Here is a 26,173-nt window from a genome sequence, read left to right as displayed (position 1 = left end):
TACTAAAATTAATTATTAAATTAATTATTAGTATATAATATATATTAAAATATAAATATATATTAAAAATAAATTAAATTATACATATATGATATATGTATACATAAATACATTAATAAATAATTTTAATAATTAATTTTAGAATATAAATAATATTTTTGATCAAAATAAAATATAAAAAAACTAAGACACCACACGCAAATACTTACGTGGCAATTTTTTATGTCTACTCTTTCAACTGGAATGATTTTTTTATAATTTCATTTATTCTATATATTAAAAATTAATTATTAATTAATTATTGTGTATAAAATGATGTATTATTATTCGAAAAAAAATTATATTATATTATTCTAAATAAATTTGATTATTTATTTCAAAAATGCGAATATTTAGTTTGAAAAATATGAATCAATACTTAGAAATATATTTAAAAATTTAATTTTAATACATTGACAATATAAAACTATTAATGTAATAGTAGATTAAAATTAAATTCATATACTTATATTATTATATATATAGTAATTAATTTAATAACTGAGTTTTAATATAAACCAAAGGTTTAATCTATAAGCTAAGGAGCGTACATGTGTGTATATATATATGTGTGGCTATATAAACAGAGGCCAGGGATGAGTGGTAGAATTAGGAAGCATTGATGATCTCTTTGAAGGCTTATAAAGTGTGATTGTAGAAGAGTCCAGAATTCTCGTTTGTTATGATGGATGGAAAATGGAAGGTGTCAAAGCAGAAGGAAACAACAAGTTCCAAGTTCTCTCGGAGTTGCTCAACAAGAAGCAGCACCTCAAACTCTCCTCTTCTCATGAGAAGCATATCACACAAGAGTTCCTCATCTTCTTCCAAGTGCAATAACAACAACAATCTTCAAAGAAGCTTCTCGCAGAAGAACACGTCATCCATCGGTCGCAAATGCACCAATATAGCCAAAGAACACAAAGCAAGGTTCTACATCATGAGGCGCTGTGTTGCCATGTTAGTTTGCTGGCACAAGCATGGTGACTCTTGATTCTTCCAAATTACTTTCACAAATTTTGAATCTCATACATTATTATAGATACTAGATTTCATTATTGCTTTGTAATTAGTTAATTAGCTGAGTTATAATGTGATTTCTGATTTGAACAACATTCATGGAAATATATATAGTTCATACATCAACTATTAGATTATTATTCTCTTCTATTCATTTTTTTGGATCTTCACTGAAAATGGATCTTGGTTTCTTTTTCTGGATCTTCCTATTTTACCCCTCAGTTTTGTTTCGTTCTGTTATTTCCTTTTTGTTAGTCTTCAATTGAGCGCGTGACAGAGGGAGAGCGGAAACTTTGCAGTTTGAAGTTAGATGAGGCTCGAACATCGATGTGCCACTGACATATGTGAATTTGATGGCACTGTCTGTCATTGTAAAAAGTCCGCATCTTTCTTTTTTCTTTTCCCTATTTGTCCCCACTCATTTCATTAATTACTTCATTTCGTATAATTCCAAAAATTGCGTGAAAATAACCGTTTGGAATTATGCGACGTTTTTCTTTCATATTGGCATCAACAATGTGAGTAATTTGTACCTGCTGCAAATCCATGTTTAGTAAGAAACGGAGAAAAAGGAAAGCAACCAGAGACACTACATCACTACACATTAACTTATAGTACCATTTAGCTAACACGCACATTGTTTTTGCAAGAAAATATTATTCACTTTTTGGTTCATACTCAATACATAACACAAGTAGTGCACCTATATAGCAAGATATATTGTATAATGTTATTTGTCCTAGTTGCGCTATGCATTACATGTTATTTGTCAATTTTTTAATGTAAAATTATTTGTTTAATTTTATCTTTTAAAAAAATTAAAATTTAAGATTTAATATTTAAAAATAAAGTTTACTTTAATTCAAAAACAATGACAAAAAAATTAACTGATATTAGCTGAAAAAGGTTGACTACATTCCTTTGTTAAACTCATAAGTTAAATGTAATGTCACTATAACCCAGTTTGAGTAACTAACTTAATTAAGTTCTTTTTGATAAAATAACTTAAACAATAAATGACTCTGTTAAAAGTAACTTATAAATAAATTATTTTGTGTTTAGATTTTTAATTCTAAAAGTGCTTATTTTATAGAAATGTGATGAAAAGTAGAAGTATTATGAGAGAAGTCATTTTTTTTAATTTCTCTATAAGCTCTTAAATAGCTTCTTAGAAAGTTACAATTTTGTTTTGAAAATTACACCCGACATTAATACTACTACTTTTCATAAGTCAAAAGTAAAAAAAAAAATTACTTCTAAAGTTTCCAAACGGGCCCTATGTATATAAAGGAATTAACTAGTGAGTGATTTAAAGAAATCAGATAAGATAACAAAAATAGAAGGTTTTATCGTTTTAGTTTTTTTTTTCATACATTATTGTATAAAAATTATATGTTTTATTAAAATAATTTATCTGTACTATCATTTAACATTACTCTTAGAATAGTTATAATTTAGGAAGCTGTTCACGTGTTCCGATGTACGAACACGGAACATTTTGTTCCTCAATTTTAAACCTTTAAGATATAATTTAAAAAATGTAAACGATCTGGATTAAAAAAAAATAACTTCTGTGGACAGTATGTAAAAGAAGTCCACCTTAGTCATGCAACCAATCTATCATTTTGCCCGTTTGTGAGAATTGGAGTTCCTTGTTTGCCCAAGCTAGTTGGAAGGTAGCTAGATTTGCGTTGGAATTTACTAAAAGTAGCCTATAAGTTAGCTGAACTGGTATAAATTAAGTCATTTAGATAGATTTATTTTTTATTTCAGTCTCTCTTTAACATTTGTTTTTATTTAGTTTATTACTTTATTATATATTTCTATGTTGTTATTATTTTTAATAGGTGTAAATTAAATTATAAAACTATTTTATTTTACTCATTTTTACTATTTATCTTTTTAATATAAAATTATACTTTTACTTATTTACTTTCTTCTTTTATAATTCCTTGCTTCTCACTTTTTTTCATAATTCATTTTTTTTCTTCTCATATTATAATGTTAGTTTCTTTTTTTTTTCCTTTTTAATTTGATACATACTTGCGGCGCGGAATAAACATATATAAATACTATTATTTGTCAGTTATATTTCACCTTTTCTTTTCATTTGTTTCTTTCAACCATTTAATTTACATGTTTACACAAATATGTATGTGTATATAGATATAAAATTGTAATAAAATTGTTGATAGTCTCGTAACTACTCTTTTGAACTGAAAATGCATAGTTTTTTAATTCTTGATGAATTGAACAAAAAAATTAGTTAAGGTTTTTTATACTTGCATTGCAGGTGATGATTTCTTTCTTTGACTATAGTATTTAAATATGTCATAAACATGTTACTTTATACATACTTTATAATCCATAATCAAAACCCTCAATTCACAACTAAGTCAACAAGATATAACTCAAATGGCATAATTTTTTTATATTTACTTAAGAAATTGTGAGTTCGAGTTTTCCTATCTTCAATAATAAAAAAAATAAAAAATAAAAACAAAACTTCATAATCCATAATCGAAATTTTATATAAGAATAAATATAAAACTCATCCCTATATTTTTGTTGCTTCTTTTTACTCCATGCATATTTAATTTAAAAAAATGATTATTTTTTTATTTAATTTATTATTTCAATATTCATAATTGCTCAGTTATAAGATTGGTAAGAGTTAAATACTTAGATTTATATATTAAATGATTTTATTGATTTCTCATTCTATAATAGATTGAAGATTATGAGATAAAAAAAATTAAAAATTAAAGCAAAAATAATGTATAGTTACAAATCTTGAATTTTTTAAAGTAGAAATGTTGGCTTAGAATTTGTTTCACTTGACTTCATTTATATTCGAAAAAATATGTTTTGTTAGTTTTAAAATTAAAACTCCTCTTTATATAATCAATATTCCTGTGTTCAATGGTGATTATATTAAGTTGTAAAAAATATAAGGCTCTTTCTTTACATTTACCACACACACCTATAAAAATCCATAATTTATCACGTATAACTTTGTTTGAATATAATTTCTTTATACTCATCTAGAGGTCACAAATTCAAGTCTCAATTTTATCTTTGATAAAAAAAAACTTTGCTTAAAAAAAAACAAAATATTATTTTTATTCCAAAATTATAATAAAATTCAAACATACTCCAAATCAAAGTTATCAAATTCGAACCGAAATCCGGTCATTAGTTCGAATTGGATTATTATTTGACCTAGTCAAATAATTAATCCGGTCAAACTTAGTTAAATATAATAAAATTTAGTCAAATTTATTTAAAATCGGTTAAACTGATTCGGTCAAACTTGATCAAGCTCAATTAAACTAAAAAAATATATTATTTTTTATACATAATTTTTTTATTAAATGTTTTATGTAAATAAAATTAAATTATATTTATAAATTTAAAAATAATATTTTATTAACTATAATATATTTTCTATTTCTATGATTGTTATTTTTTTCTATAAATACTTAAATAGTATAATAAATATAAATTTATAAATACTTGAAGAGTTATAATAAATATAAACTAATTGATGAGTTACTAAAATTTAAAATTAATAATTAATTGAATATAAAATAAAATTACTAAAAAAGATATTCATTATGAAAATAAAAAATTAAATTAAATTTTATATAATTATTTAGTTATGAATGGATTAATCGGTTCAACTTGTAATCTATTAGTTGAACCAATATTTGATTCTCATAACTATGCTCCTAACATTTAAATTATCCTAATATTGATACTACAACCCAAGTAGTGGTACACATGCGTCGGGCTCGACATGGTTCAATTAGATTTGAATCTCTAATATTTCACTGAATTTATTTTAACCCAACCTTAAATTGATCCAAAATAAATCAAATTAAATTGGATTGACCAGATATAAAATTAGAAGGTACAAATTTATAAATTTTACATAATATATTAATACAAATTTAACTTTTAAAATTAAATTTAATAAATGTTAAATCATATTTATACCAAAATAAATTATTTTAAAGTTAAAACAATATCATATGATATAAAAAGTGTAACATCTTACCACACACATAATTTTACGTTTAAGTTCATAAATTAAAGGTGGTGAGATATTAAGGCCTCTAAAAATAAGATTACATACATATGCATATATGAAAAGAAATTTAACTAAGATCCTTGAAGAAAAAATTAAACAAAACAATCAGAACTCGCATCGCACACGAATAGTAAGAAAGCGAAACATAAAAAGGAAGTGAACACAGCTTTAATTGTGTGAGGACTAAACTAGTAGTTAACTCCATATTAAACAAATGACCAAATGTATATACACAGAACGACAGCGTTAAAAAATTTAAAAATGTCATTTTTAGTAATTTAAATTTAATTATGTATTAAAAAAAATAAAATTTATTAGTATGTTATGGTGAAAAAATTATTGAAATCCATGATGGACATGAATCATATTTAGCGATAATTGTGTTAGCAAATTATGTTTAGTGAATTTTGTGTACAATTTTAAAAATTTACTATTCTGTCATTATTTATGTATTAAAGAATACTATTAAATTTACAAGTAAACAGTGATAAGATATAGCGTGATTTGTGTATTTTTGTAAAATAATTACCCTACCATAATTTACGTATTAAAATATAGTATAAAATTCTTAGTAAATCATGGTAGAGTAACAAGATTTAGGAATAAAAATATTATTATCTATATATAAATTATAAAAGAGAAGGTATAAATAATGAATTTTGGGTTACGATAATTTGATAATTATAATCTTTTTTAATATTAAAATAGTCAAATATATTTTTTTTGGACACAATAGAATAAAAAAAATCTAATATCATTAGATGCTAAATTTAAATCTTCATATAAGTACCAAAGCAATGAATTAACTTTTTTTTTTTGTAAAACTAAAGTTAAAAATATATGGATTGAAATCAATTCAAAATCCATAAATTAGATTTAGTGAAGCCACTAAAAAAATAAATATTTTTTTTGTTATTAAATCTGTTAGACGTACATTTTTCGTTCGAATTTTGTGTTTTTAGAAAATTAGATGTCGAACAAGTATTTTAAAAGATTTAAATAAAAATGTTATCAAAATTGTATTTTTAAGTTTTTCAAAAGACAAATTAAAAGTAAAAGAGTTGATTTTGAAGAAAAATTAGCGAAAAGAGTTCAATATTTTAATTGTAATGTTAATATTTGAAAATTAAATTTCATTTTGATATATATTATTTACTTATTTTATATAATATTATTTTTACTAAGGTAGCTGTTGAATATATTTATAATTTTTTACTAAAAAACTAAATGATTTGTTAATAAATATAAAACTAAATGTGCTAGGATATGTTGCTAATGGTGTGTATTTTAAGAATGGCATAAAAATTTAATTCTCAATGTAACAAATAGTGGCTCACGCTCCATTGCTAGCCAAGCCAGGAATTTAAAAACTCAACCATTGACAAATGGGTCATTTAGTTTTGCTTCAAAGGATAAAATTGTCTTTAAGTTCTTCACTATAAGACAAATACATAATGAAAACCGGATAGTACAAAAGAACATGATGTTCCATGCTAGTACGATGGAACATGTGATAATTTTCCTATAATTTATAAACCAGATTCATATATGGGTAGACTTTTTCTCAGAATAGCAGCTAGGAAGGGGAATCCATCATAAAGCCCAACCCCAAAGTATGTTATAACTTGTATCATCTCTCAGAATATTTCAAAACTTGTCTATATACTAGTCCAGACCCAAAAAAAAAATAAAAAATAAAAGAGGTTATATGCTAGTATACAATTGAGTATGTATACAATTGTTTTCACGCTATAATCTATACACTACACGGATAATTACCAAGTCCCAAATAATGGCATGCATGCCTAAATTAAACCCATTTTTGCTTGTGTTCACATTCTCATTTTAATGAGTTCCGACCAATCACTCATATTTTAAAACCGGAAAAAAATATTGAGTAACAAAAAAATTTGTCAAAAACAACCAGAACTTATGTTATTTAATAAATAAGATAAATTTAAATTTTTTTTGTCTTTTTAATATTATCATTTTAAAATATGACTAATATTTTTACTCGTAATACTATAATAGGAATATAAATCTTTTAAAATTACATCAATTTTAATATTATAGATTATGACACAAAAAATTTACAACATTAAATTACTTTTATAAAATGGTAGTTGTAAAGGACAAAAATTTTCATCGGCTAAAAAGACCAGAATTTTTGTGAATAAAAATAAAATTAGATAATAAATTTTTTAGATATTATTTTCATATGAAAGAGTTTAATTTTTTACTAATGATTAATTTTAACATTCGTTATCTAAATTTTGAAAGAATTTAATGTGTATACTTTTATATTTAATTAGGTGTTAAGTTTGTTGCACAAATAAAAATAAATAAATTTTATGCTTGCTATTTAAAAATAATATTTTTTCTATATATAAAAATATAATTGGATATTAGCATAAAAAAATTTATATTGATAGTTATAAAATTAACTCAAATTTATTTTTCTTTTAAAACAATTGAATCGTGATTCAAATTTTTAATCACAATATTTGTATTTTCTCTAAATTATATGTAATAAATATTTGAAGAAAAAAAAGTGAAAATATAGATTAAAAAGATAAGCAATACAAAATTAAAAATAAATACAAAAATCTGCATATAATAATATTTTTTATTTAAATTATATTATGTATTAAAGTAGAAAAAAATAGAAAATGAGAGAAAAAAGAGAGAAAAATAAAAAAGAAGAATGAGAGAGAAAGTTTGTTAATTTTAAAAGTTAAAAAAAATATTTTAATTATAATGAAAAATATCTTATGACACATTTTGATTTATCAAATTACTAATATAAAATATGAATTATAAATTATTTATAGAGTGGAAAGAATAGAGAGAAATAAAAAAAAGAGGAAGGTGGATAAGAGAATATAAAAAGGATGTTTATTAATTTTGGAGGGAAATATTTTTTCTAAATTTTAATAAGAGATTGTCATATGACACACATTTTAGTTATTAAATTAGTTAATAATATATAATATAGCTACATTTCAATATATTTTAATTTAATTTGAATGCAATTAGATAATGTCATGTATATTTTTATTGTTAAATTTGTAATTGGTCATTTTTAATGATATACAAAAAAATTAGAGTGAGTGAAATAATGAGAGAGATAAAGAAAGAAAGAGATTGAGGGAAGAACTCTTTAATTTTAGAGAAAAAGATTTGATTTTAATTGCAATGAGAAAGTGACATGTGATACTTTTTGTTGTAAAAATAATAATATATAATAGTAGAAATAGATAATAGATATAATAGATTTTTCAGCTAAAAAAATATTGTATATATATAATTAAAGAGGAAGTGTGGTCAATATTCAATGAGAAATGTTAAGAGCCAGCAGATTTTATAATTTATAGTCATCAATTAATTATTATTAATATTTTTAATGGTGTAAATTATATTTAATAATATAAAATTAGTCACTTTCTTTTTACTAGTTAAGTGCTAGTCAGATTTTAATAAAAATATTGGCTTTTAAATTTTTTCATACTAAATATTAATAATTGATATTTGTACATGCCAAAGATAATGAGAACTTTGCTCGTAGTGTTTGACAAATGAACATGTTTAATAATAAAAAAATATTAATTAAAAATAATCTAAATTTATTTTATTTAATATTTATTAATTATTATTAAAATTAATAAATATTAAATAGAAAAATTTTAATAAGTTGTTTAAACTGATTTTTTATTATTTCTATAGATTTTTGTTTGGCAAATAGATATCACATTCACCATCAGTTTTTAGTTACAAGATCATACAATAATTAATGCCAATAATTAAAGAAAAACTAGGATGTAGTATATTTTCATTTGATTGGTAGTTATTCATGTTGTTCAAAATTTTCATTGTTCCTAACACTCCTCATAATTAAAATAGCTATGAACATTATTGTTCAATGCATTCCATGCATACATGCATAGACATATATATAAGTAGAAGATAGATGTAGAACAATTCCAATTTTGGCAAATATACAATGGCATTCATTAACCATCATTCACTCACACACAACTATGTTACAATTAATTAACAAAGGTAAAAATTCAGGTGCAATTAACTTCATTTAAAGTTGATAGTTGAAAATCGTTAAATAATTTAAATGATTTGACTAAATTTTTATTTAAGGCTTTTAGTTATTAACTTCACGTAAAGTTGACGGCACCTGAGTTTCCACCGTTAACAAAACAATCATATCCCACGTGTATGAAACTTGATCATCATTATTATTCAATCCCATATCATGACGACAGCAATAAGAGCAACTCCAAGAAGCACAGCTAGAAACCTAAACCAAGGTGTGTCGAACCGGTTCGCACTGTGTGGCTTGAACCCTTTGGATATCAAATGATTGATGGCAACATAGATGAAAATACCACAAGCCATGCCCATTGATATAGCGTATATCCAATCGGCGGTTGATCCTTGTGTTGTGGTGTCTATGGCAATGCCAATTCCAACCCCAATGGGACTAGAGATTGCAAAGGCTAATGAATATGCAATTGTTGCAACTAAGGGCCTCTTTGGTAACAACCTAAGCAATGCAATTCCCATTGCAATGGCTGCAAATACCTTGTGCAATGATATTGTCCACAAGTTCCTCCATGCATCATACTTAGTAGCTGAGGAATCAGGAATACATATACATGTATGTATCATGTATCAGCTAATTAAATATGTTCAATTCATAATTTTTAATACTCAATCATTTGAAATTCATGGTATATACCAGGATGAAAAAATAAAATAAGTTAAAACACATTAAAATATGAATGGTTTTTTAAGAGCAACGAACTAACTTTTCTTTTACCAATAATTAGCCAACAAAATCCTGAAAGAGCAAAAATTAAAGGAAATTCAAAGAAAAAAGACTAGCTAATTGTTAGTTACAAAAAAAATTCAATTTTTTTCTCATATTATATATAGAATGTTGTGGAAAGTGAGAAAAAAGAAAGAAAACCTAAAAGAAATTGAAACAGTAAGTCATCCTAGCTAGCAAGGAAATCATGAAGAGTAACTAATAAGGCTCTAATGCTTCATTGAAATACAATTATGAGAATTCATTAAACAAACAATAAAATTGATGAATAATATGCATAACTGAAGTGTATCTATATATAGAGTAATAAATTAATCAAAATATTTAGAAAATAATACAAATCAGTATAAAATAGTTCAAAATTTCTTTATTTTATGTTTTTTAAATATTGCTAAAATAAATAAATAAAATTAAATATAATAAATATATAATTACAGATATCACATATATAAAATTGTAAATGTTAAATTAAATAAGATAATTTTAAATTTATAAATTAGTAGCTAACTCCAAACCATCTCACATTATAGTAAGTCTAATATATTGTATCACGTCTACTATTCAATACAAATGGAATTATCTTAGAAATTAACTGAAAAAAAAAAAAGTAAAAGAGAGAAGAAGACCTGAGACTCCAACAGCAATGCCTTCAAAAACAGAATGGAAACACAAGGCAGAAATAAGGAGAATGGTGTCCCCAAGAGATGAAGTCTTCACAAAAATAGGGTTATGTGTGGCCATCAATGTCACATCTCTGTGGTGTTGTTGATAGTCTTGATGATCCTCCTCCTCTTGATGCCCTTGCCTTTCTTCTTCCACCTCCACGACCTTCGCTATCTTCTGACTATTGCTGGTGACATACATGACCACACAGTCACCAAACATAGTCAGAAGATAGCCGAAGGACGCGAGCACGAAGGAGAAAGGGTAGGTTTTAGTGGTGAGGTCCTTAAAAGTGTCATTGGAATCGCTAAGGAAATGGATCAAAGAGGTTCCAAGGAAGACACCACCCGCAAACTGAGTCCCAAGAAGAAGAAAGGTTTCGTTCCATTTGAAGAAGTAAGGAGAGACGCCGCCAACGAAGGTGCTCACAAGCATGATGATCAAACACCATATCTTCACCAAGATCAAACCCTTATCGTGCAAAGCCACGCTCCCTTTATCTTCATCACCGCCATGAGCATTGATTGGGTGAAGGAGAGAAGCTAAGAGGCACAGAACATGGAACGTTGACTTTGTTATTATTAGGGTCATTGATGTTTTTGCCATGGCTCTTGTAGCATCAGAAGAAGCCATATGTTGTGATCGTTATTATGATCTTGTTTTGTTGCTTTTTAACGTGTCCATTAGTCACATATTGTATTATTGTATTGTTGTATTAAGATCTATGATTATTATTATTAAGTTTGTTAATTAATTAAAACTTGTTTAGTAGTTAGTACAATCCAGTATGTTAGTAGATTGTATTATTTGTACTACAATGTTGACTTTTTTGAAATGTAGCCTTTGTACTGCACCGCTATTGCCGTCAGCTTCTATGCAATCAAATTTAATTATTAACATTACAAACTTTTAATATTAATAATATTTATGTCATATACTCATATTAACGTTGAATTTAAATTAGAATAAAACTGCCAAGTATAAAAGATTTAAGAACTATATTATTGAAATTATCCTAAAATATGTCTGCTAGTTCAGCTCCTCCAGCTAGGGTCCCGGGGACTAGTAAGTGATAATATTAAAAATCATTTTTAAGTATAAAAAAAAATCCCAAATGAATTAAATAATAACATAAACAGCACATATCTGAAGTTAAGTTTTAACATAACGATCACCATATTATGTAATAATGTTATGTTGTGTGTGTGGTTTTTGGAGGAGGGAAAAGGGCATGTGGATGTGGATGTGGGGTTGAAATTCATACCTGACAGAAGCCATACACCGTGTTCTTGATTTTTCATGAACTCGTGCATTATTTTAGTTTATTGAAAATGGTCTATGAGGATTGAGACCCAATTCAAAGTTTTGTGGGTTGTGTCATAATAATAAAAATAATAATGTAATTGCTGAATCACTTTTGTATTTTTGCATATGGCAAAGGATGGAGAGCATGTAGCGTCCAAGACAAACCAGCTTCCCTAATGTGATTATGACCGAACATGGATTTGATTCATAATATTGTTATCCTAAGGAGTAAGAACAGGTTCAAGGTAAAGACATCACATCATATGTTTTATTTTGCTATATACTTGAACGGATGAACTTGATATACACACATCATGCATTTTACAGCTATATGTTGATTGGAAGAATACTAAGCAATATCTGAACCGTCGGAATCAGTCTCAGTCTCCCTGTTTCCTCGCCATTCCAAACCCATCTTAAATTTGCACACCGGACATGTTCCTCGCTGCCGGAGCCATGGATCAATGCAGTTGGCATGAAACTGAAGAATTGAAAGTATATCATTGGTGATTCTTATGAGTGAAGCATGGTAGGAGAAGTTGAAGAAAGCAAAATGCAAAATATAGCACAAACCTGATGCAAGCATGGCAGGCTACGGACTAGTTCGCCACCGTTAACTTGGTCCAAGCATATGGTACATGTTAGCTCATCTTCCGGGCCTTGGTTATTTCCCTCGGCTCCTTCGCAGGCTTGCTTATTCTGATCGGAACATATGAGTTAGAAAAACTATGAAGGAAGGATTGGTGGAAGCAATTCATTCCCTCTTGATGCAAAAAAATCACACTAAAGTATTCTAAAATCTAAAAGCATACTGAAAAAAACAATGTCACTATCCATATTTAAGCAGAGAAGAATATAGCACATCAAGAAGGAAGCTTTCTAAATCACAAATCAATAGAGGAGGCATCACCATAGGGATAACATTATACATTTGCAGTCTATATGCCATGTATTATTGCCTATGATATTTTATGATCTCATTGTAAAGACTCACAAATCATGCCTAATTTATAAAGCCAAAGAGAAATTATGTTGGAAGACCAATACCACTCATGTTCATGGCAATGCAAGCCAAAAATACAGAATTCGATATAAAATATCATTATCTTCCCATATGTAAAGTATGTAGTAAGATTCTTGGTATTGATACGAGGCCATAATGGTGCTACTTAGAGGCAATAGTACAAATTAAGAACCACTATTAATTCTTGAAAGTAACGACAAAGAGTAGAACCAAGCAATCACATCATTATTACCAATTAACAGCTGTTTCATAACTCAAATGATGATGAACAGAACAGAAGGATAACCAGAGATATCTACCTCAGCAGCACTTGAAGAGGATCCCAACCCTGCTGAGCAATCCCTGTGAGCATTCAAAAATTTGCATCAGTAAATAACTAAATAAAGCATATCAATTTTAAACTTCAGGAAAAGTCAGATTCAGAAGCATCATTGTGGCATATTCTTTTCTGCCTGTTTCAAGATTCATAACCACCTATAATTTATAAGAAAAAAAAAAAACATGGTGATCTCAAATTCACTCGGGTGAACTGACTATCCGACCCTCTTGAAAATGAATGAAAGTAGAATCCGAAAATTTACACAGGTAAAGAAAGTCTTTCACACACAATAAGAATATTTTAGAAAACCAACACAACCCAGTGAACTCACTTTGTTGGAACTGCAACTTTATAGTTGTGAACGGGTAAGGCATTTATCTCTTCCTCAGTCATGGAAGTAGTAGTCGAAACAGCATCAGAGTCAAGAGCTCTCAAAGCATCATAATCTACCCCTCAATGAAATAAAAGGATTATCAATTTTGAATTAACAAAAGCATATTTGTATAAAGCTGATGAAAACTGCTCTCACTTCTCACATCCCTTGAACTTTCATCTTAAAAAAAACAAAATGATAAATGTTGAAACACACATTTCAAAGCATGATACCTAGTTCATCGAATTCACGATCAAGTAGTGCAAGCTGAAGCCTAAGCCCCTGCAATTGTCCTCTAGTTGCAATTGCTATGGATGGTGGCACATTAAGCCATAATTCGGTATGGCTAAGCAATCCAGTTGCTGCTGCTGCATGAGCCCTGGCCTGAGCTTGAAGATGCTGACAAGCTGTGTACATCCTCAAGCTTGTAGCCATCGCAAAAACAGCAAGCACAAGCCATAGCTACAAGCATACTTACACATGGTTATCATATTAATTGATACCAAATCAGAATGCTACAGAAACCTTTTGCTTGCCCACAATAGCTAAATTATTACTTACCATAAAATAATGTGCCATCTGAGGAGAGTTCAGCAGCATGAATAACACAATAACTGAAGGACAAATCAAATACAGGTTAAAAAACTACAATGATGAAGCAGCAAAGCATTAGCCCAACAGTAATTAGATTACCTGTGGTGAGAAAAGCCAGAGAATTGCTACTAATTGGTCGAGCCGGATGAATACGCTGACAAAAATGAAAGGAAAAACTAGTAGCATGAGAATTAGAGTTGGATGATTCATGTTTGCAATGTGAACTACTTGTTATACAAGCTAGCATGCAAACAGCATTGAAGCATACCATCAAGGATCTTTCAGGAACATAATCTGGAAAACCACTTTCAATATCTTCCCTACTCCCTCTGAAAACAAAACTCATAATTGCGAAGAAAAACTTGCAACAATTGCCAGTGGCACTACCTAGCTACCTGTAAATAAAAGTCTTTGGTTCATCACAGCGATTCATTTATGATATATTAAAGGAATAACAAAGCTCCTGCATTGGTCATAATCATGAAAGGAAGAACTTTTAGCATTAACAGAATTCCAAGCATGAATTTCTGAAGCAACAAAAGAACACAAAGCATTAAGTAAGGTTACAAGAGCAAACTTGACACAACAAACTCTGATTTGCTTATTGATTGATTCATAAAGAGCAAGGGGAATATGCATTAAGATTCCAACAAGCACCCAATTCGCCAACTAAAACAATTGGGGCCAAAGTTTCAAACTTTGGTGACCAAGGGAGCCAAAAAAGACAGAAAAATCGGAAATGGGCAGTGCAGGATCATGTCTATGCAGAAAGGAACCAGACATTATCGAATTATTAGAATATGCCGACAGAGATTAGAAACAAGAAAGAGATTGGAGACACATTGCAGAAATTAATGTTAGAAAGGAAAAAGAAACTTACGAAAAAACAAAGAGAAGCAGTTGAAAGGATGTTCCGTTGCTTTCGGAGGTGACAATGTATTATAATCGTCACTCTCACTCACTCATTCACTCACTCAGTTCAGCTCAAAACTCATCCAAACTACCAACTGAAATTGTTTTCACCTTCTTTTGCTTTTGCTTGTAGATGCAATTTTATATCACTTTTATCTCACTCTTTTTTTTTTTTGAATTCATATAAATTAAAATAAATTTAGATATGCTTAGAATATAGATTACATACACTACTTTAAGATTAGGTAAATGTATGTGTGCGGTATTTTTTCTTCTTTCCAACTTTGCATTTTGGCTACAACTTCTTTGAGTATTACACTAATTAGGTTATAAAATAAGATTTTATGTTTAGATATATGTCATATCTTATTTATTATATATTATTAAAATCGAGTTTTTTAATTAATAATATAACTCACATTATATTATCTTAAAAGTATTTTTTGATTTATTTAAATACGTTATTTATTTATTTATTTATTTATTTATTTATTTAATTAGTTGGGATAAATATTAAATTATTTCACAATTTGTTTGACCGCATTAATTCTAATTAATTAATTATATTAATTATTTGATTTGACTGAAATAAATAAATTAATTTTATTTTAATTTACATTATTTTTTTTGTATTTTGATTACTAATTTTTAAAAGTATTATAATTTTTACGTTACATATTTATAAGATGTATTTTATTTATTTAACTTATTTTATTGAGTCAAATAATTATAAGTAATTTATTATATTAATTATTTAACTTAATTAATTTAAATATATGTTATTTAATTTAATTTATTGTCACTTTAATATTTGAATTGTTATTTATTAAGAGTTTTCTTTCATGATCTTAAATATTTTGATTTTGAATTTCATATTTTTTCATAATTTTAGTGATTGTTTATATTTTTATTTTAATATCAAATCTATTTTTTATTAATATTTTTTTACAAATTATTATCTAATAGTTATATAGTTACTATCAATTATATAGTTCTGAATATTTTTTTTAATTTAATAAAAAAATATAATTTTATTTTTTTTTATTTTACTTATTTTTGTATTTAATATTTTATTCATTATAAAAAATTATATATAATAAAAGATAATCTCATTTTTTTACCAATGATTTTTCTATTTAATAATAGTTTTTTTTTCTACATTATTTATACTTTTTTTTTATTCTTTTACAAACTATAAAACATTATTATTCATTATTGTACTCCATCTCTTATATTTTTTTCTTTTATTTTTTGAAATTATATTTCTTACATACTTAATTTTATTTATAATTTGCGAGATTGAGTGATAAAATAATATCGATGAAGATTATTATACATCTTCTATATCTGATCTTTTTGACTTACCTCTTTTTTGTACGGATGATGATTAATTATATACAATGCCGTTTGTTCATAAATAGTAAACATAAATTATATCTTATCTTCTTTTAATAAAATTTGTATTATCTATCTTAAAATAGAGCAAAATATTATAAATTATTTTGAATCAATAAGTTTGTCATCGTCGTAGTAACATATTGTATATTTAGTTGTGCATTCATCTTATTTTTAGTAATTTGATAAGTATTTAAACTAACAAAAAGCATAAAACTATTTCTAGATACAAATACAACTATTTAAACTCAAGAATAGACAAATTAAAAAATGTTAGTAAGTTTCAACTGCTAATAACGTTTATCATATATATTACTTTAATTCTAAGAAGAAATATAATACTAAAATATAAAATAGTTCTAAGTAAATTTTAATAAAAACAGTTATCGATAATATTTTTTTACTATGATAATAAAAAAATAATTTAAAGACAAATTTTATCTTATGTTAAACTGTAATTGCTCAAATCGATTTTAATATAAGAGTAAGAGAATTTAAAAGTTTTGTTCATAAATTATGAAAAAATGTCTACAAAGTTAACTAATAATATTATTAAAAAATTCTTTAAAAGATAAAATTTTAATGTAAATATTTTAATTTAATCACAAATAATTATATATTACTATTAATAAGTAATTGTTATATTTTGAAAATATATAAAATTATTATATATGTGCTTTATTTTAAGATTTACACATAGTTTATATTATTACAGATTCGGAAAGAGAACCTTGCGTGATGCACTCTTTAGATTGTGTTAATGTGATAATGAAGTCCGAGTGAATTCTGGTATTTAACAAGATATGTTATTGTTTAAGAAATAAATAAACTGCTCATTTTCAGAACGTTACATGTTTTACAAGTTATAGAAATTACACTCAACGGAACATCTCCTATTAATCTTACATCTAACTAAGGCTTACTTGATTCTTTATGAAAATCACCGAAAGTGATAGTTTTATTAAAAGATGACTACTCACATCAATATGTCATCATATAAAATAATAGTAAAAAATTATTAAATAACTTAATATATTTAATTAAATTACTTAACATAACACGACTCTAACATCTTAGCTATAACCTTCTTATTCAAAATAGCAAAACTTGAAATTACACTGCATGTCTTATATTGCTACAAAATGTGACTATTTTGGAAGGTTTTTGTAGTTTTGTAAGTATTTAACAGTTCTCATTCATTGAACTAGCTAGCACACAAGAATTTCTTAACAATTTTTTTTAATAAATAAATCAAGAACTAACTAAGATTTTATATTAGGAGCTAGCTAGATCTGTATGTCTACCTTTCTTGTTTATGTCTGGTAGCAAATTATTAAGGGCAAGGCCTTTGTCGGAAACTATATAGTATAAATTAGGTTAGGTGGGGATAACTTAACTTGAATGCACAAAATTTTCAGGTTGCTGCTGCAACCTAACGTGTGATTTTTATTTGTTGCATTGATGGTTTGATACGACGGAAAGCCAAATATATATAAGTCATCGTCTTATGTCAACTATTAATTGTATTGTCCTTAATATTATTATTAGCATGCATTACATTTAATTAATGATTTGTATGAAGTGATAATAACAACACCATCAAGACACCAAGGTAGATATTGACGGATCGGTTTGGATCAACCATGGAGCTGGCTACTCTACTCTTTCAACATTAATTTGGTTGGATAATGTAATGTAATTAATGTATAATATCATTGCATGTGTAATTCAGTATTCTCTTTCATTTTGAGCTATGTATCCAATTAAGTTCCAACTCTCGTGACAATTTTGGTCGCTGTCCATGTTACTCATGTTTCATTTTGTTTAGATATGGATTGTAAATTTGTAATGTACAAAACCATATTGATATATATTGTTCATGTATCATTTTTTTATCCTTAAATTTTTTATTTGTTTGAAAAGTGAAACTTCTTTTGTTGCCATCTCATTTTTTCTTTAACATAATTTGTAGATCGTTTATAATAAAACAGTGATGATGTTCACTTCACAATCACATGGCTGATGGCTCTTTCTTTTTGATCATGATATATTCCACGTCACTAACATGTTTAAATGGCAATTATGCTACGAAATAATAAGGGCAAATGACACAATTAAATTAAATAGAGAATAAAATTATTTAATTCTATCAAATTAAAAAATGTTACTTGAATCACCTAAAAGCACTTTTCTATATTATTTGAATGAGTTCAATTTGAATTTGAAAAACGAATAGTAATATGAATAAGACAAAATCGAATTAGCAAAAATTTTTGTAATTTAAAATAATTCAATTCGAATTATGTATGGATTTGTTTTACCCAATAAACTTGATTCAAATTAGACATGGATATAGTGTTAAGGTAATTTGAATAAGAGTGATTCGAATTATACATGCAAGGACATCAAGAGAGCCTATTCATGACACTCAACAAGAGCATGGGGAATCCCCTCATCAAGAAATCTTTGAGATACCTCAAGGGATACATTTTCCTTCACACAACTATTGGGAGCACCAAAATCACTAGGGATGGAGCAACAAAGGTAAGGAAGAGACATAGAGGAGCTCAAGAGCACCATTGGACCTTCAAGAGAAAGACGTCACCCTCACTAAGGTGGACTCATTCCTTAGTCTCCTTGTCTATTTATTATTCTGTTTTCGCTTTTTATGCTGTATGTTCTATATATGTTTGTGTCTCCACTACATGATCATTAGTGTCTAGATTCTATGCCTTAAAGCTATATGAATCCTTCACCTCTCTTAAATGAAAAATGTGCTTAAATACAAAGGAACAAGAAGTACTTGGATTTCAAATTTTATTTTGAAACTAGTTTAATTATTTTGATGTGGTGGCAATACTTTTTGTTCTTTGAATGAATGTTTGAACAGTGCATATTTTTATAGTGAAGTTTATGAATGTTAAAATTGTTGGCTCTTGAAAGAATGATAAACAAAGAGAAATGTTATTGATAATCTGAAAAATCATGAAATCGGTTCTTGAAGCAAGAAAAAACAGTGAATAAGAAAGCTTGCGAAAAAAAGAAATTTGGCGAAAAAAAAAAGAGAAGAAAAAAAAAGAAAAAGCAAGCAGAAAAAGCCAATAGCCCTTTAAACCAAAAGGCAAGGGTAAAGAGGATCCAAGGCTTTCAGCATTGATGGATAGGAGGGCCTAAAGGAATAAAATCCAGGCCTAAGCGGCTAAATCAAGCTGTCCCTAACCATGTGCTTGTGGCATGCAGGTCCAAGCGAAAAGCTTGAGACTGAGTGGTTAAAGTCATGATCCAAAGCAAAAAGAGTGTGCTTAAAAGCTCTGGACACCTCCAACTGGGGACTTTAGTAAAGCTGAGTCACAATCTGAAAAGGTTCACCCAGTTATGTGTTTGTGGCATTTATGTATCCAATGATAATACTGGAAAACAAAGTGCTTAGGGCCACGGCCAAGACTCATAAAGTAGTTGTGTTCAAGAATCAACATACTTAACTAGGAGAATCAATAATACTATCTAAAATTCTGAGTTCCTATAGATGCCAATCATTCTGAACTTCAAAGGAAAAAGTGAGATGCCAAAACTGTTCAGAAGCAAAAAGCTACAAGCCCCGCTCATCTAATTGGAACTAAGTTTCATTGATACTGTGGGATTCATTGTATATTCTCTTCTTTTTATCCTATTTTGTTTTCAGTTGCTTGGGGACAAGCAACAATTTAAGTTTGGTGTTGTGATGAGCGGATAATTTATACGCTTTTTGGCATTATTTTTAGGTAGTTTTTAGTAGGATCTAGCTACTTTTTGGGATGTTTTTATTAGTTTTTATGCAAAATTCATATTTCTAGATTTTACTATGAGTTTGTGTGTTTTTCTATGATTTTAGGTATTTTCTGACTGAAATTGAGGGACCTGAGCAAAAATCTGATTTAGAGGCTGAAAAAGGACTGCAGATGCTGTTGGATTCTGACCTCCCTGCACTCGAAGTGGATTTTCTGGAGTTACAGAACTCCAAATGGCACGCTCTTAATTGAGTTGGAAAGTAGACATCTAGAGCTTTCCAACAATATATAATAGTCCATACTTTGCTCGATTTTTGATGATGCAAACTGGCGTTCAAACACCCCTTCTCTGCCCTATTCTGAAGTCAAAACGCCAGAAATGGCATAAAAGTTGGAGTTAAACGCCCAAATTGGCATAAAAGCTGGCGTTTAACTCCAAGAGAAATCTCTACACGTGTAAAGCTCAATGCTCAGCCCAAGCACACTCCAAGTGGACCCGGAAGTGGATTTCTACATCATTCACCTATTTTTGTAAACCCTAATAGCTAGTTTCATTATAAATAGGACCTCTTACTATTGTATTTTCATCTTTTGATCATCTTTTGATCTCTTGATCACATTTTGGGGGGGCTGGCCTCACGGCCATGCCTAGACCTTGTTCTTATGTATTTTCAACGGTGGAATTTCTACACACCATAGATTAATGGTGTGGAGCTCTGCTGTTCCTCGAGTATTAATGCAATTACTACTGTTCTCTATTCGATTCATGCTTATTCTTATTATAAGATATTCGCTGTACTTCAACATGATGAATGTGATGATCCGTGACACTCATCATCATTCTCACCTATGAATGCGTGACTGACAACAACTTCCGTTCTACCTTAGAACGAGCGTGTATCTCTTAGCCTCCATTCCGAAAGATCGGAGTCTTCGTGGTATAAGCTAGAATTATTGGTGGCCATTCCTGAGATCCGAAAAGTCTAAACCTTGTCTGTGGTATTCCGAGTAGGATCTGGAAAGGGGATGACTGTGACGAGCTTCAAACTCGTGAGTGTTGGGCGTAGTGACAGACGCAAAAGAATCACTGGATTCTATTTCAACATGATCGAGAACTGACAGATGATTAGTCGTGTAGTGACAGTGCATTTGGACCATTTTCACTGAGGACGGGAGGTAGCCATTGACGCTGGTGAAACCCAACATACAGCTTTTCATGGAAAGGAGTATGAAGGATTGGATGAAGGCAGTAGAAAAGTAGAGATTCAACAAGAACAAAGCATCTGTATGCACTTATCTGAAATTCTCAGCAATGAATTACATAAGTATCTCTATTTTTACTTTCTGTTTATTTATCTTTTTACTCATTAAAACTCCATAACCCATTTTAATCCGCTTGACTGAGATTTACAAGGTGACCATAGCTTGCTTCAAGCCGACAATTTCTGTGGGATCGACCCTTACTCACGTAAGGTATTACTTGGACGACCCAGTGCACTTACTAGTTAGTTGTGCGGAATTGTGACGAAGTATGATTCACGCTTGAGCGTACCAAGTCTATTGGCGCCATGGTTGATGATCACAATTTTGTGCACCAAGTTTTTAGTGCCGTTGCCGGGGATTATTCGAGTTTGGACAACTAACGGTTCATCTTGTTGCTTAGATTAGGTAACTTTTATTTTATTTTCAAAAAGTTTTCATAATTTTTCTTCTTTTTCGTTTTTCCAAAATTTATTTTCAAAAAATACAAAAAAAGTATAAAATCATAAAAACTCAAAAATATTGCATGGTTCTTATTTGAATCTAGGGCCAAATTTTAAGTTTGGTATCAATTGCATGATTTTAAGTGTCTTGCAAATTTCAAAAAACATGCATAATGTTCTTGATGATCTTCAAGCTGTTCTTGATGAATTGCCTTGTTTGATCTTCATGATTTCTTGTTTTGCACTGCATAATGTTTTACATGTGTATTCTTGCAAAGCATATGGCCGAAACATGAGGAAGTTCTAAGTTTGGTGTCTTGCAAGTTTCTTTTATGGAAAACTAAGTTTTTGATGTTCATCTTGATCTTCATGGTTGTTCTTAGTGTTCATCTTGACGTTCATAATGTTATTGCATATACCTTGTGTTTTGATCCAAGAATTATATATTTTGACTCATTTTCTTGTTTCACAAAATTGAAAATATATCTTCTTGAATAAAGGATATAGCAAAATGAAGATCCAAGAACATAAAGCAGAGGATTTACAGAGAAAAAGCTAGGCGTTCAAAACGCCCAGTGAAGAAGGAAAACTAGCGTTTGAACGCCAGCTAGGGTACCTGGTTGGGTGTTTAAACGCCCAGTAAGGAAGGAAAACTGGCGTTTAAACGCCAGCCAGGGTACCTGGCTGGGCGTTTAAACGCCCAAAACATGCAGCTCTTGGGCGTTTAACGCCAGGATGACAGAAGGAGAGGAATTTTGTTTTCAAATCAAATCTTTTTCAAATCTTCATTTTTTTTTCAAAATCAAATCTTTTTCAAATCAAATATTTTCAATCATATCTTTTCAAACATATCTTTTTCAAATCATATCTTTTTCAAAATTTGATTTCAAAATCTTCTCTAACTTCTTATCTTTTCAAAATTGATTTTCAAATCTTTTTCAACTAACTAATTATTTTAAATTTCAATTTTCGAAAATTCTTTCCCCCCTCTCTCATCTTTTTCTGTTTAAACACTAACATTCCTCCTCCATTGTCAATTTGAACTCCATCTCTCTTTGTGAGTTCGAAATTTTACCTCCCTCCTTCTTCTATTCTTATTTTCCTTTGACACCTCAAGGGATCTCTATACTGTGACATAGAAGATTCCATATTTTCTTTGTTTTCTTCTCTTTCATATGAGCAGGAACAGAGATAAAGGCATACTTGTTGAAGCTGATCCTGAACCTGAAAGGACCCTGAAGAGGAAGCTAAGAGCAGCTAAAGCACAAAACTCTGAAGATGACCTCACTAAAATTTTTGAAAAGGAAGCAGCAAAAGAAACAATTATGGCCGAACCAAACAACAATGCAAGGAAGATGCTTGGTGACTTTACTACACCAACTTCCAACTTCTATGGAAGAAGTATCTCAATCCCTGCCATAGGAGCAAACAATTTTGAGCTAAAGCCTCAATTAGTTTCTCTACTGCAACAGAACTGCAAGTTTTATGGACTTCCATCAGAAGACCCTTATCAGTTCTTAACTGAGTTCTTGCAAATCTGTGACACTGTTAAGACCAATGGAGTTGATCCTGAAGTCTACAAGCTTATGCTTTTCCCTTTCGCTGTAAGAGACAGAGCTAGAACATGGTTGGACTCACAACCTAGAGATAGCCTGGACTCTTGGGATAAGCTGGTCACAGCTTTCTTAGCCAAATTTTTTTCTCCTCAAAAGCTGAGCAAGCTTAGAGTAGATGTTCAAACCTTCAGACAAAAAGATGGTGAGTCCCTCTATGAAGCTTGGAAAAGATACAAGCAACTGACCAAAAAGTGTCCTTCTGACATGCTTTCAGAATGGACCACATTAGATATATTCTATGATGGTCTGTCTGAATTTTCCAAGATGTCACTGGACCACTTTGCAGGTGGATCCATTCACCTAAAAAAATGCCTGCAGAAGCTCAGGAACTTATTGAAATGGTTGCAAATAACCAATTTATGTATACCTCTGAGAGGAATCCTGTGAGTAACGGGACGCCTCAAAAGAGAGGAGTTCTTGAAATTGATGCTCTAAATGCCATACTGGCTCAGAACAAAATATTGACCCAACAAGTCAATAAGATCTCTCAGAGTCTGAATGGATTGCAAAATGCATCCAACAGTACTAAAGAAGAATCTTCTGAAGAAGAAGCTTATGATCCTGAGAACCCTGCAATGGCAGAGGTGAATTACATGGGTGAAGCCTTTGGCAACACCTATAATCCTTCATGGAAAAATCATCCAAATTTTTCATGGAAGGATCAACAGAAGCAAGGCTTCAATAATAAAAATGGTGGAAGAAACATGTTTAGCAATAGCAAACCTTTCCCATCATCATCTCAGCAACAGACAGAACATTCTGAGCAGAATCCTTCTAGCTTAGAAAACATAGTCTCTGATCTATCTAAGGCCACTCTTAGTTTCATGACTAAAACAAGATCCTCCATTAGAAATTTGGAGGCACAAGTGGGCCAACTGAGTAAAAGGGTTACTGAAACTCCTCCTAGCACTCTCCCAAGCAATACAGAAGAGAATCCCAAAGGAGAGTGCAAGGCCATTGATGTAATCAAGATGGCCGAAACCTTGAAGGAGGAGGAGGACGTGAATCTCAATGAGGAAGACCTCAGGGAAAGTTCATTAGCCAATAAGGAACACCCTAATGAGGAATCAAAGGAATATGAGGCTCATACAGAGACTATAGAGATTCCCTTGGACCTCCTTTTACCATTCATGAGCTCTGATGACTATTTATCTTCTGAAGAGGATGAAGATATTATTGAAGGGTAAGTTGCCCAATATTTAGGAGCAATCATGAAGCTAAATGCCAAGCTGTTTGGTAATAAGACTTGGGAGGAAGAGCCTCTCCTGCTCACCAATGAACTGAATATATTGGTTCAGTAAAATTTACCTCAAAAGAAACAAGATCCTGGTAAATTCTTAATACCCTGTACCATAGGCACCATAACCTTTGAAAAAGCTCTGTGTGACCTGGGGTCAGGGATAAACATGATGCCCCTCTCTGTAATGGAGAGGCTGGGAATCTATGAGGTACAGGCTGCCGAATTCTCAATAGAGATGGCAGATAAGTCTATGAAAAAGGCTTATGGACTAGTAGAGGACGTGTTAGTGAAGGTTGAAGGCCTTTACTTCCCTGTTGATTTCATAATCCTAGACACTATGAGGGATGAGGATGAATCCATTATCCTTGGAAGACCCTTCCTAGCCACAGCAAGAGATGTGATTGATGTTGACAGAGGAGAGTTGATCCTTCATATGAATGAAGAATGCCTTGTAGTAAAGACTCAAGGTTCTCCATCTGTAACCATGGAGAGTAAGCATGAAGAGCTTCTCCCAATACAAAGTCAAACAGAGCCCCCACATTCAAACTCTAAGTTTGGTGTTGGGAGGCCACAGCCAAACTCTAAGTTTGGTGTTGAGAGATCTCAACCATACTCTGATCATCTGTAAATCTCCATGAGAGCTCACTGTCAAGCTATTGACAGTAAAGAAACGCTTATTGGGAGGCAACCCAATCTTATTTTAATTCTATCTATATTATTTTGTTTTCTTTTAGGTTGATGATCATGTGAAGTCACAAAGACAAAAATAAAGAAAAAAAATTCAAAAATAGCATTGAAAACAGCACACCCTGGAGGAAGGACTTACTGGTGTTTGAACGCCAGTAAAGGTAGCAAAATGGGCGTTTAAACGCCCAATCTGACACCTTTCTGGGCGTTTAAATGCCAGAATAGGGCACCAGGTTGGCGTTTAAACGCCAGAATAGGGCAACAAACTGGCATTTAAACGCGAGAACAGGAAGCAAAGCTGGCGTTTAAACGCCAGAACAGGGCAGCAGACTGGTGTTTAAATGCCAGGATTGCACTCTAAGGAGTTTTGTACGCCCAATTGGAGTAGGGTTGAAGAATTCCTTGCCCCCTCAGGATCTATGGACCCCACAGGATCCCCACCAATCTCAACTCACTCTCTCTTTTCTTCACACCTTTCTACAACAATCTTCCCCAAAAATCCTTCACCAATCACCTCCATATCTCTACCCCCCTTCACCCCTTCATTTTCACGCATCACAACCACCTTCTTCCCCTCTTGGCCGAA

General features: G+C 29.8%; 3 protein-coding genes and 1 long non-coding RNA gene across 6 annotated transcripts; 2 read left to right on the top strand and 2 right to left on the bottom strand.

Annotated features, from left to right (window-relative positions):
* The first annotated feature begins 615 nt into the window (after positions 1-615).
* Positions 616-1,193, top strand: LOC112706682 (small polypeptide DEVIL 18). Its single transcript, XM_025758105.3, has one exon. The coding sequence runs from the start codon at positions 722-724 to the stop codon at positions 1,028-1,030; it is 309 nt and encodes a 102-aa protein (XP_025613890.1). The 5' UTR covers positions 616-721; the 3' UTR covers positions 1,031-1,193.
* Positions 1,194-8,949: 7,756 nt separating this feature from the next.
* LOC112706681 (zinc transporter 1) lies at positions 8,950-11,384 on the bottom strand. The gene is made up of 2 exons (XM_025758104.3): positions 10,616-11,384; positions 8,950-9,792 (listed from the first exon to the last, which is right to left on the bottom strand). The coding sequence occupies exons 1-2, from the start codon at positions 11,283-11,285 to the stop codon at positions 9,401-9,403; spliced, it is 1,062 nt and encodes a 353-aa protein (XP_025613889.1). The 5' UTR covers positions 11,286-11,384; the 3' UTR covers positions 8,950-9,400.
* Positions 11,385-11,935: 551 nt separating this feature from the next.
* LOC140174820 (uncharacterized) lies at positions 11,936-12,995 on the top strand. Its single transcript, XR_011864712.1, has 2 exons — positions 11,936-12,202; positions 12,285-12,995. It is a non-coding gene; the product is annotated as an uncharacterized lncRNA (long non-coding RNA).
* LOC112706679 (E3 ubiquitin-protein ligase SDIR1) lies at positions 12,056-15,338 on the bottom strand. Of its 3 annotated transcripts, none has more exons than XM_025758103.3 (9): positions 15,148-15,338; positions 14,536-14,662; positions 14,367-14,421; positions 14,235-14,287; positions 13,907-14,135; positions 13,632-13,746; positions 13,281-13,323; positions 12,531-12,656; positions 12,056-12,438 (listed from the first exon to the last, which is right to left on the bottom strand). In XM_025758103.3, exons 2-9 carry the CDS (start codon positions 14,611-14,613, stop codon positions 12,307-12,309), a joined length of 831 nt encoding a protein of 276 aa, XP_025613888.1. In that variant the 5' UTR covers positions 14,614-14,662; positions 15,148-15,338; the 3' UTR covers positions 12,056-12,306. The 3 variants fall into 3 exon arrangements, with proteins under 3 accessions (XP_025613888.1, XP_072057039.1, XP_072057038.1); XM_072200938.1 differs by having other exon boundaries at positions 14,536-14,730; positions 15,148-15,294; XM_072200937.1 differs by lacking the exon at positions 15,148-15,338 and adding an exon at positions 14,835-15,002.
* Between the last annotated feature and the right edge of the window lie 10,835 nt (positions 15,339-26,173).

This window comes from Arachis hypogaea, chromosome 8 (genome assembly GCF_003086295.3).
Source record: "Arachis hypogaea cultivar Tifrunner chromosome 8, arahy.Tifrunner.gnm2.J5K5, whole genome shotgun sequence".
In the NCBI taxonomy this organism is placed as follows: domain Eukaryota; kingdom Viridiplantae; phylum Streptophyta; class Magnoliopsida; order Fabales; family Fabaceae; genus Arachis; species Arachis hypogaea.
This window is presented reverse-complemented; position numbering and strand designations above follow the sequence as displayed.

What these genes read in the sequence shown, in the direction of transcription:
- LOC112706681 (XM_025758104.3), bottom strand. Translation starts at nt 11,285, where the DNA reads ATGGCTTCTTCTGATGCTACAAGAGCCATGGCAAAAACATCAATGACC. An exon ending in CATTGCTGTTGGAGTCTCAG is followed by an intron (nt 9,793 to 10,615) that starts GTCTTCTTCTCT and finishes CTGATTCCTCAG; the next exon opens with CTACTAAGTATGATGCATGG.
- LOC112706679 (XM_025758103.3), bottom strand. Translation starts at nt 14,613, where the DNA reads ATGAGTTTTGTTTTCAGAGGGAGTAGGGAAGATATTGAAAGTGGTTTT. An exon ending in TTCCTGAAAGATCCTTGATG is followed by an intron (nt 14,422 to 14,535) that starts GTATGCTTCAAT and finishes CATTTTTGTCAG; the next exon opens with CGTATTCATCCGGCTCGACC. An exon ending in AAAGTTGCAGTTCCAACAAA is followed by an intron (nt 13,324 to 13,631) that starts GTGAGTTCACTG and finishes GAATGCTCACAG; the next exon opens with GGATTGCTCAGCAGGGTTGG.
- LOC112706682 (XM_025758105.3), top strand. Translation starts at nt 722, where the DNA reads ATGATGGATGGAAAATGGAAGGTGTCAAAGCAGAAGGAAACAACAAGT.